The 12,314-nt window shown below is 44.3% G+C and overlaps 1 protein-coding gene across 4 annotated transcripts in view; it reads right to left on the bottom strand.

The window, feature by feature from the left end:
• Positions 1 to 5,609, bottom strand: part of TMTC4 (transmembrane O-mannosyltransferase targeting cadherins 4) — an 87,809-nt gene extending 82,200 nt beyond the window's left edge. For 2 of the 4 annotated variants that reach the window (XR_015872849.1, XM_088458124.1), the window contains exon 1: positions 5,407 to 5,609. Coding sequence is in view for 1 of the 4 variants with exons in the window: in XM_088458142.1 (XP_088314268.1) it covers positions 5,165 to 5,224 (60 nt within the window). In the remaining 3 variants the exon portion in view is untranslated. Of the gene's footprint in view, positions 1 to 5,164 lie in introns of all 4 variants that reach the window. The other 2 variants (XM_088458129.1, XM_088458142.1) reach the window with 1 other exon arrangement.
• Positions 5,610 to 12,314: the final 6,705 nt, after the last annotated feature.

Raw genomic sequence — 12,314 nt, 5'->3', positions numbered from 1 at the left:
GGATTGGGCATATCCGTGGGAGACCACTTCTCTTGCATCAGACCACAACAGATGCCGAGGTAAGAACTGGGCGAATTGAAGAAGTCGGCCTCCCACCCTGGGAGAGGCCTGCAACTTCAGGCTGAAGGCTTGTCCACAGATTTGGTAGGTGGATGTCTAGTAGCCCAAGTTTGCTTGGTCCTAGGCTTGGAACCTTCTTTGACATTTGATGCCTTGAAAAGAACTGACCTTTAGCTTTTCATTGAGGACGAAAGGACCGAAAGGATGACGTCCGAGGCTTCACATTACTGTATATGCAGAGGGTAGGAACGCCGTCTTGGAAGCTGCCAAGGTAGACACAATTTTGTCCAATTCTGGGCCAAACAGGATATCCACTGAATAAGGCAGAGACTCCAAAGCCTTTTTAGAGTCCTCATCTGCCTTCCATGAGCGGAGCCAAACAATACGACGGGTTACTACAGAAGTGGCAGATGGCTTGGAGGCTAGGAGAGCCGTATCCATAGCTGGTTCACCCAAATAGGAGGCTGCATTTCTAATGTGAGATATGTAGGACAGCTGTTCCCTCGAAGCATCAGAGGGAAATGTCTCTTCTAGGGCCTCTGCCCAACTCTCAATGGCCTTAGCCACCGAGAGGCCGTAGCGCTAGCGGGACGAACAATAGCTTCTGTAAGAGAGTATATAGATTTTAGACAAGGTTAAATCCTTCTATCCGTAGTCTCCTTCAAGGAAGTTGCAGTATGGATAGGTAAGGTAGCATTTTTGACAAGACGTGTCACTTGGGAATCCACTGCTGGGGCAACTTCCCATTTAATGCAAACAGTAGCTGGAAAAGGGTAAAAGGAACTTAAAACACTTAGGCAGCTAAAATCTTTTACTGGGCATATTCCATGCCTCACTCATATGATGAGATAGCTGATCAGAGTGAGGAAATTCTGGTAAAATTACCTTTTGTCGTTTAAAGGATGGCTGTTTTGCCTTAGGAGCAGGTTTTTGTCTCTTCTAATTGAAGAACAGATTTTACAGCTCCTACAAGTGCAGGTATATTCAATTTAGAGAGGAGTGAGAGAGGTCTGCATCTTCTGCCTCCCCAGATGATAAATCAGAATCTGATAGCTGGGTGGACTGGGAAGATAACACAGCACACTTAGTAGGTTTACTAGGTAAGGGTCTCTCTTTTTGCAGCAGTTGCTGAAAAGCTGGTATCCGCCAGACTCTGCACTGAGATAGAAAGTCTACCCATGGGAGAGGCAAAGGATTTGCAGGGAGTACCTGCTGTGGCCATCCCATAGGGAGAGCTACCACAGGGACCGTTAGATGGTCCACAAGTTTTTTCCATCACCTGTGAAAAAGTAGCCCAGGGTGGGTCCTGAGGAGAGGACACCGGGGCTGATGGTCCCGGGGCAGTATAACACGATGCACAAAGACCATCCTAAATGAGGTCCTCTGAAGTTAAGCCTGCTGAACAGGACATACAAGACACCAGAGTGGGAGGAGCAGGCTGCTTGTCAGTCTTGCCTCTGCCGACATAGCTGCAAGAATAATGTAACACAATCTGGCACAGTGCAGTAAACAACCCAGCTGTATGTGTAATATGGCACAGTGAAGTGCATAACAGCGATATATAGCCCTCACAAATATATGGAGATGTGAGGTACAATGAACCCCCTACACCTTTAGTATGCCAGAGTTATAGCAGAAGGGAAAGGTACAAGCTGAGTCATATGAAAAAGAAAACAGACAGCAGCACTAGCATAAGTCACATACAAAGCAGAATATACAATATAACTGCAGTGAGCACTAAAATAAACTACACAGACCGCAGTGGCTGGTAGGCTATAGCACTGTATAACCTGGCCCTTGGGAGAGGTATACAGGGAGACTGGACCCAGCGTTCCCAGAGACCTGAATGCAGAAACTGGCCGCCGTGGGTCTCAGAGGGGGCGGAGGGTGAAGGAGGACAGCAAAACCTCAGTGGAATGGAGCCCTGAGCTGGGGGAGGGGGCCGCAGAGAGAGCGCCTTCTCCCCTATGCTGACTTTAACCACCAGGTCACCTCTCCTTATATATGCCCTGTGCCAGTGCTTATAATGCCCTGGTGGTCTAGTGGAGTCTCGGATGAACCGGTGTCCACTTCAGCGCCACTGGTCTGTCTCCTAAGACCGGAGGTAAGACTGCGCATACACGCGGGTCTCCGCCTTACCTGTCCCATTGAGTCCCGGCTGTAGTCTGAGGTTCGGGAAGCCTCGCTAGCTAGGTCCCCCTCAGAGCCCTGCCGAGAGTACCTAGCCGAGGGCTGGTGTTACGCTGCTGCGGAAGCGTGATGGAAAAGCAGTGCAGACGTCCAAAGGACTGCCTCGTGCTGCTGCTCATTAGAATAAATAAAACTAAAATTAAATCATAAAAATAAACTTGGGCTGCTTAATAACAGCCCCCTGTTAAAACGGTGATCCAGCTCCTGCCAGACACAAATGAAACTGAGTTGCCCTCAGGCTGTGGGCGGGATATAGGGGGGAAGGACCGGGGCATCCTGGGATTGAAAAGCTTTGCTGTTGGTGTCCGGTCCTCCAATTCCCACCTACATCCTATTGTCTCCCTCTGCAGTATTAGACTGTCATTAGACAGTTGTCATGATGATCTTTCTCAACGGGTGTATTGCAGGAATGTATACTGTATATGAGAAGCAGTAGAAACTGGAATGATGGACGTTTTTGGAAAGTTACATACAGATCTGCTCCCAGAGATAGACTGGTGTTCCTTGCCCTCGCCTTGCATTACTAGATGGTGCATTGTTGAGACAGGTGATAAATTAAGCCCCTGCACTACAAAGAGAAAAAAAAAAAACACACCAACTGACCTATTTATGCTTAGAGACAAGGAAAAGAAACAGGAGCATTTTATGATCTACCAGTCTCTACCTAACTTAAGCTGGGCATACACTATACAATTTTCTGTCAGATATCTGTCCAATCTGGCTGGTTGAAATAAAAAAACCTGGTAATGTATGGGAGCAAATAACAATAGAAATTTGCTTCGAAACACTAGTTAAAGGGACCAGATTTTCCTTCCCACCAGACAGATTAGACAGATAATTGTAGAGTGTATGCCCAGCATTAGAAAGGAAGCTGCCTATTGTTATGGCTGCCATGGAGCATTGAAGAAATAAAATCGGTAATTAGTCTGGTATAGTATACAGTCAGTGCTGGATTACCAACTGGGCAGCTGCCCCGGGACCCCCCACACATAGCTACATCACCAATGTAGGAGGCAATGTGACATATGTGAACTGTGGTTTCTGTGTAGCATAATGTGTACTGGGGGCACTACAGTGTGTTTAACACATTTGTGGTGCGAGGAGTAGTTACACATTATACTTTCTAATAACATCTTCAATATATAATATTTTTAATTATATTGGTAGTGGGCCACACAAGTTAGATGCCCTAGGGCCCTAACAAACCTTAATCCGGCCGTGTATACAGTGCTTCTACCATGACAGTTTATTTACTCAAATGAAGTCAGGGATGTTCAACTCTTTCAGGATGATAGCATCCACTGAGCAACTAACAAAAGGACTGCTGAAATCAGTGAAAGGTGAGATGGAGAGGTTTGCTGTATACTACAAAAATTTTGCCTACATGCATGAAATTTCCTATTACACATTAAATTTGAAGTCACCAGCCCCACTTCCATAGCAGCCTTGAGTGGTCTTACCCGAAACCACCACTATTTAAGTGTACTCACCCCTTGCTGGCTACAGTAGATCTTCTCTCTATGCTGATAAGGTGAAAAAGTCATGCAAACTGCAATGTGCCAATTTCTGGAGAACTGACATAGGGTTTGATTTACAACTCTTCCCCATTGCCATACCCCTGTAAATAGATGTACCCTGCAACTGCGGAGCTCCTTGGCTTGAGGACCTGATTCAGACCTGCTTGCTAGGATGCGTTCGCTTGTAGCTGGCCGATTTTCACATTGTGCGCATGCATACACATTACAATGCACATGCGCGAACTAGTGCGAGAGATCGGGAAGCGTTCGCTCGTTGTGCGCATAGACTGCCCAGCAGAGTGAGTGACAGGAGAAGCAGTTTGTGGGTGGTGACAGGGGCTGGCCACTATAAACGGGGGAGTGGAGTTGCGAACGCAGGTGTGTCTGAGCGTCTTAACGCTGTTTCAGAGGCGTGCATATTTAAGAGGCAGCGTCATAGTATGCGTCACCTGGCTGGTTTTTACACTGAAGTAGGTGTGGTTAGCCTCAAGCACTGCGATCGCATCCGATGTACCGATGGTTGCATACACTTCAAGTGGGCGTCTTAAGACAGACTGGTGGGCGTCTGCATACACTGAGCGATCGCACGCCACGACATAGTGGGCGTGCTTATGCCTTGCTGTGCGATCGTCTGCCTGCCAAAATTTGCATATACTGGGTGTGAGCGTACGCATCTAGCAAGCAGGTCTGATTTTGAGCCCTGAGACCTTACGTTGAAGGAGGGGGTTTTGGATCTAAAACATTACTCCATGGGTAGATATTTCCTTTAGGAGTAATCTATTGGTCTTATCTTCCCAATGAACACATTCCCACTTTAAAGATGTTATCTTTTTTTTAATACTGTTAGACCTAATATGTAAATTATTTCCAGAAGCTACTATGAATTCACAGATATATGTAAAATGTATACCTAAACTTGCTATTAATCTCTGTTATCAGCCACTTCAGATTGAGGGGAGGCTGACCACAATGTCTTTCAATGATACTAGTGATAGGAAGCCTGATGTATAAAGGAAGAGGTCTCTCCATGATCACAAGCCTATCTAAGGAACGATCTCTATCTCAGATAAGCTACCAACACTTTTATATATGTATTTATCAATCTTATTAACTTTTTATTTGTATTAATAATATTATTATATAAACTAACTTGTATTACAGGTTTAGGGGCTCTTTAAAGTGGATAACGGAATCATAGACATCATCATACACAGAACTGGACAGGCTGACAACAGATGTAAAGTATTCTAGATAAAACAATGGGAACATTCATTGACTTGTGCCATCACACACACAAAGGGACAACAAACATGATATGTAAGTGAAAGTCACCTTTCATGCACCCTAATTACTTATACATAGACAGTTTGGTGTAGGGTTACCATGCATTATCATACCTGCTGTAGACCTGTGGTCATCCTTAACATACTAACATGTAGTAGCTGAGGCCCCCTCATCTGTACAGGTCAGAAGCCACATAATGCAGGTCCCTCTGTCTACTGCTCCATCTAGAAACGGACATTTACCATCTATACATAATGAAGCTGCAGCAGGCTTTATTTGGGGATAGGGGAAAAAAATAGCTGTGCTTTGTGTCTGAGTGTGCACCCTGTCTGCTGGAAGCCGGAAAGTAACTCACTACTAGACGTTGGCTGCGCTGCTGCTATTGTTACTGTACTAGTACTGCTGCTGCCTTTGTTGTGTCCTCCTCCTCCTCCTGCTGCGGCGGCGGCGGCTGCCTGGCTGGCCGGGGGAGCTGCTCCTGTGCTGCCATCACCAGGCACGGAGGGAAGGGCTACCAGTGCCACACACACCTATCATACACCTTGTCCTGCCCGTAACATCACACTGCCCATATGCTGTGTACAAGAGGCGCCCCTATTGGTCTATTCTCATTGCACACTGATTGGATATTGTTATCTACCTTTCCATTGGTTACTGCGAGGCTTTCCTTTTACATACACACACACAAGAGATATATCTGTATTGGGTATTATTGAGCTGAGGTTAGATGTTGATGGTTAATGCACACCAATGTGTGACATATGTAAGTACAGACGTGTGTGCGCCTGCTGGTGGTTATCAAACATTGGACACGTACCAATGTGAATGTCTCACTGGGATTTGGCTGTGAGCCCACCAGGTCTATATCCAGCTACAACTGGAGCAGATAACAATACAACAGCTCTTTCCCTTGTTTATATCCTCCTGCACCTCTGCATTTCTTTATCTACAGAGTATACATATATCATGTCATGTACAGCCATGGCCAAAAGTTTTGAGAATGACACAAGTATTGGTTTTCAAAAAGTTTGCTGCTTCAGTGTTTTTAGACCTTTTTGTCAGATGTTACTGTTTTACTGAAGTAAAATTACAAGCATTTCATAAGTGTCAAAGGCTTTTATTGACATTATATTAAGTTTATGCAAAGAGTCAATATTTGCAGTGTTGACCCTTCATTTTCAAGACCTCTGCAATTCCCCCTGGCATGCTGTCAATCAACTTCTGGGCCACATACTGACTGATGGCCGCCCATTCCTACTTAATGCTTGGAGTTTGTCAGAATTTATGGGTTTTTGTGTGTCCACCTGCCTCTTAAGGATTGACCACAAGTTCTCAATGGGATTAAGGTCTGAGGAGTTTTTAGATGCTTTGGGCCTGATTCAGAGCCGTTCGTTAACAGCAGTACGCTCGTTGCGTTCCGATGTTGAGTAACCGCGCATGCGTCGGTGTAACACTGCGCATGTGCGTACGGCATTTGCAAGCTTTTTTTGTCTCGTTCGTCAAATAGCCTACAGGAAGTGACATGTCAAATGTGATTGACAGAACCGGGCGTTTTTGGGCGTTGACGGGGGTGGAGATGGAAAAACGCAGGCATGGCGAGGCGTTTTTGGGGCGTACATACATTATTAGATGCGAACGTCAAATGTGTTTGTACCAACTCATACGTCACTGGATGATCCTCTTTCCCTTCAAAATGCTCGCACAGCTTAGGGTCTGGATTACTCGACCACATTGGCGATGGCCTTCTCCTCCGTCCCGGCACTCTACGATGTTGCATCGATTAATCACGGCTTGTCAGAAAATCAATTAGTGTTGTATTGAAATCCGGCTTGGTATGTGTTTTGAAATCAGTTTTTTGGGTTAGCACAAAACCGTACGCAGGTGGAAATCATAGCTGCTAATGTCAGGATTACACAATCAATTAGCGTACATTTGTGGGGGTTTATTTTGGGGTTGTTATTTGGTTTTTGGCCTATTGTAACAATAATGACATCATGTTTGTGTGTTTTTGGCCATTTTGCTTTTGCCTGGTGAATTTGCATCCTTATGTAAATTTTAAAACCTTCCCTTTTTTTCTCATGTAAAATGTTGGTGTTGCGCGTTTTTGCCTTGTGGACCAGGATTAAATGTAAACCATTTCTACAATAATGTCAGAATACAATGTCGTACATTTTTGGCAAATTTATTGGTTTAAAAAATCAATTTCATGCACATTTTTTACCCAAACATTTTTTGCAGTGTTAATTCCAACAATTTTAATAATTGTGCAAACATAAAAGTTATGGAAACGTAAAGCTAAAAATTAAAAACAATTCACAAGAAAGGAGAGGGAAGTTTTGGCCAGAAAGGAATATGGGGCAAGCACAGAAGGAGTGTGGGAAAAGTAGCCAGTGCTGTCAACGTTTTTTCCCCCGTTTGGCAGGGGGAGGGAGGGCGCCAGACCGGGTCCGGGATGTCATCGGGCTGGCCTGTCCAGAGGCAGATGTTGTGGCCTCTGGACTAGGCACATTTGGAGGATTGGCTGATGTTGTGCCAGAGGTGGAGGATCCTGATGTTCCGGCAGGAATGGAAGTCGGCTCCACCATGTGCTGGAGAACGAGCTGCTCCAGGGCATTGGCGATGCGGATGTTGGCCCTGGTATTTTCCGCCAGGGCCTGACCAATGGTCACGTTGGCCGCAGCATTTTGCTCCAGGGCCTCAGCCACCCGTACCAGACTGGCGTCCATCCTCTGCAGAATCTCCGTATGGAAATCCGATTTAAAATTGAGTTCTGTGAGGAGGGACACTGCCTGCGAGGGGGATTGCCCAGGACTGGCTTCTGCAGGGTCCTCAGCCGGATGTACTGGTTCCTCCCCTGCAGAGCCTGCAGAAATTCTGCGGCCAAGGCTCCCCTCTGGAGCAGACTCATCCGCCTGTGTCTCTGTTGGAAAAATGAGAAAAGAGTCACATTAGAATCTACATATTGGCACATTAACATTTCAGAGTTGGCGACATCACAATATTTACCTTGGACAACATGAGGAGCCGCAAAGTCTGGCACGTCCGTATCCATGTTGGACACACCAAACACCTCCACAGCCTGCACACACCCCTGTGCCAGCTCTTCTAAATCATTCAACTCCAATGACACAGGGGTGGGACCCCCACCTGTCCCCCTTGCATGCCTAGCCCTGTCAGCCATTTTTTGTTTCAGGCGATATTTGAAGTCTTGCCATCTGTGGGTGAAAAAGTAGCCATTATTCATGCATTCTTTCACCCAGTTTTTTTGGGTGGTCAAGTTTTTACTTACCGCCGTTTGACATCCCAGGCTAGACGGACAAAATCACCCACCCTATTGACAGCAACGGCTACCTCCTCCCACATTCTCCACTTCTGGCTTGCACTCATATTCCTGTCTGCCTGTGGCAGGATGTCCACACACTTCTGAACCAAAACCTCCATCTCCTTTCTTGTGAATTGTGGCTGCCTTTTCTTTTTGCCAGCTTTTGACGGAATACTGGGCCCAGCAGCCTCTTCCATGTCATCCTCCTCACCTATTTGTTTAAATGCTGAGAATTGTAAGCTTCACAACTTGCACTATATTATGTTTCAAATTAATCATTGTTTCCAAATGCCTGAAATACTTACCGCCAGACTGTTGCCCATTGTTTCCCTGGTCTGTAGCCATGTCTTAGCTCCAAACAAGAAATACACCAGAACTTTTTGGTTGGCTCGTGACGTATTTATACATGCGTCCTTATTTTTCGGCCGCATCATTGATTGTGCGTTCCTATGATCCCTCCTTAATTTGTGCGGGAAACTAAACACTATTTATGGCTTGGGGCGTCTCGAGTCGAGGTGGCGTTTGTTGATTGTTGGAGGTTACGTTGGTCGGAGTTGATTGTTGGCGGGTTTTGGAGTTGGCGTTGGTGGGAGTTGTTTTTGTTTGCTATATTTCTTTATTTTTTTTCCGTTCGCTTTTTTTCTGGTGGTTTTTTTTTTGGCGTTTATTTATTTGGTAAGTTTTTGGCAGTCTAACTTTTGATCAATTTGTGTCTCCTTCTTTTCCTGAATTTTGGCACGTTAATTTATCCAAATTTCATCTTTGTTAGGTTTTTTTTGGCTCTGCCCCAACGACCTTTTGATCCGGAGACTTATATATTATCTATTGGTAAGTTTATTTTTTCACTTGGTTATTAAATGTTCATGTTTGTATTTACGCAACTTTGTTTGACCTTACACTTGTAACCTTTGTTTTTATTAGTCAGAAATGTTTCAAATAATTCGTGTTTTTCTATCTGCGTAGTTTTGTACTTGTATTTGCGAACTAATTAGCGCATTTTTAACTGTTTCTATTGTGACTGGTATTTGCGAACTAATTAGCGCATTTTTAACTGTTTCTATTGTGACTGGTATTTGCGAACTAATTAGCGCATTTTTAACTGTTTCTATTGTGACTGTTATTTGCAAACTAATTAGCGCATTTTTAACTGTTTCTATTGTGACTGGTATTTGCGAACTAATTAGCGCATTTTTAACTGTTTCTATTGTGACTGGTATTTGCAAACTAATTAGCGCATTTTTAAATGCTTATTTAGACCCGTTAAATTGGTTGTGTTTTCCCTTTAGCATTTGTTGACTACATTTGGGCCCAATTTGAGGTAGTCTGCGCAATGTCGTTTTGCTATTTGGGCAAATGTGTGTTTCTCCCCTTTTATGTTTGGTCTTGCACCCAATTTTGATTCATAAATGCCCAGCCTAAATTGTTGCATTTTTATATTGTGATTATTTACAGTTTGTCCCAATCATGACAATACCCCGGCATGTAAGCATCAATGGATTGTATCATCAAGCTAAGTAAAAATCTATTTTTTTGGGGGGGAAAAAAGCCTTACATTCAAATCTTGCCATTTCAGGTTGATCTAGGTCGGATTGTTCTGGCCATGCTCCCGGAAGCCGACCAACCTCAATCTCGTCCCAGGCGTAGGCATCGTAGGCGTGCAAGGCCCCAGATATATCGAACACGTGTCACCCTTTTTGGAATGCCCGATAATGAGGTTTTAAGACGCTACCGTCTTCCTCCCAAAATCATCATAGACACTCTCTCATTAATAGAGAGTGATCTTGAGCGGCAAATTGACAGTCCTACAGCAATACCACCACTTACGCAATTTATGGCGGTGTTACATTTCTGTGCCTCAGGATCGTTTCAAACAACGGTGGGAATCGTGGCGGGCATCTCCCAATCCTCCTTTTCCCGGATCCTGAGGGCAGTGATGGAGTCACTTTTCAAGCACCTCCATCTTTTTATTCAAATGCCTTTGGATATGGGTGCCCTTAGTGTGGCCAAGGCCAATTTTTACCAAATAGCTGGCTTCCCACACATCATAGGGGTTGTGGATGGTACTCACATACCACTTCAGTCTCCAGCACGGCTGGAGGCCATATTTCGCAACCGTAAACACTATCACTCCTTGAATGTAATGGTGGTATGTGATGCCTCCCTCCAGATCCTGTCCATGAATGCAAAATTACCCGGAAGTGCACATGACTCATTCGTCATCCGGCAATCAGGGATATGGCACAAATTAAACAACCTACAAGCTGGTGATGCGTGGCTTCTGGGTAAGTGGAGACCTTTAGTACATAACAATGTTAAGCTTGATACACAGTGATCCTGATGTTGTCACTTGTTTTTCACAGGAGACAGTGGCTACCCTTGCACGCCCTGGCTGCTCACTCCTTATTTGGCTCCCACACCAGGGCCACAAAGTAATTTTAATGCCGCACTTACAGCCACCAGGCAAGAGGTGGAGCGCTGTATCGGCCTTTTAAAAGGCCGATTCAGGTGCCTCCACCGCTCTGGTGGCGAGCTCATGTATTTGCCGGATATGGTTTCGAAAATTGTGGTCCTGTGTGGGATATTTCACAACATCGCCATAAGGAGTGGTGTCCCAATGCAGCCAGAGGATGCCTTACCTGAGGATGGCCCCCCCGAGGTTGGTCGGAGGTCAGTATGTGGAGGGGCCATACGCGATGATGTGGTGGCCAGATATTTTAGGTAATTATTGGCAACACAACAGTGTTTAGACACAATGTGGTAAGGATTGTTTGAGAACATCTAATTATTTTGTGTTTTTTTCTCCATCTTCTGTTTGTTCTCATAATCTTTGGGACTCCAACGATGACTACTTCCTGCTACCCTAAAAAAACCTTCATGTGGAAACTTTGGGAATATATTATGGAACCCATATTGCAACGCCACATTTGTGGAATCTTGTTGGCATGGTCCTTCGTCAACCAGTTCTTGATTTTTTGTTTGAATTTTAAGTTTGTTGTATGTGTTGTATTTATGATTATCACTGTGTGTTTTGTTTGTGAGTGAACACTTTGTTATTTTAGTTATGTTGTGAATAAATGTTTTGAGAGTGTAATTTTGTATCTTTTTTTGCCCATTACAAGCAAGTGTAACCAGGTTCACACACGTTACATTTGCCTAAGGGGTAAGCCTGTAATGACGCAAGTTGAGCTAAAATGTAAGATGTTTTCTGGGTCCAAACCAACACCCAAAGGAATCCTGTACAATCAGTTGGCTTCGTAATATCGGCCTAAGCAGGTTGCCCCCCAAATAGGAACATGTAAAATGTAGTAATATATAATTTGTACAACACCAAAAAAGGCCAATCAGATTGTTACTGTTAGGTGTTTCTTGTGCCTGTTTTCCTAAAAAATACAACACACAATCTTAGTGACAATAATTGCAAATCCTTGCTGGAAGAGTCTACTTATGTCAGTGTAAACAATCTCTGATTTGGAAACAAGGAATGAGACAGAACGTTAAGTTTAAATTTTTAATTTATTTAACTTTTGTAAAAAAACAAACTAAAACTGGTTCTTAAGGAGGACCGACAAATGGTCAAGGACCACCAGCAGCCCGATGACGTGGTCACGCATACGCCCCACACATCCGGCTAATTCAGCCATATGCCTCTGTTCCTCTGTGGGTTAGAAAAGTGTTGGGATTAATACATCAATAATGAAAACACATTAAAAAACAAGCCAAACCAAGCTACCCAAAAATGTCAATATTGTGGCCCAAAGCAGAAAAAACCAAGCACCCCAAAATGGTCTACCCAAAAATTACAAGTCAAAAAATCAGATTCAGACAGGTGTGATATGTGTATGGTGAAATCAGCAGTAACAGGTAAAGACAAACCGAAATCTCCCAAAAAATCGCCCAAAAAAAGGGACAGACACATGATTACATACAAACAGTTTTTGCCA

The sequence above is a fragment of the Taudactylus pleione genome, unplaced genomic scaffold (genome assembly GCF_031769625.1).
Source record: "Taudactylus pleione unplaced genomic scaffold, aTauple2 ptg000041l, whole genome shotgun sequence".
NCBI lineage: Eukaryota > Metazoa > Chordata > Amphibia > Anura > Myobatrachidae > Taudactylus > Taudactylus pleione.
The sequence above is the reverse complement of the archived record's forward strand: the minus strand, read 5'-3'. Positions and strand labels throughout refer to the sequence as shown.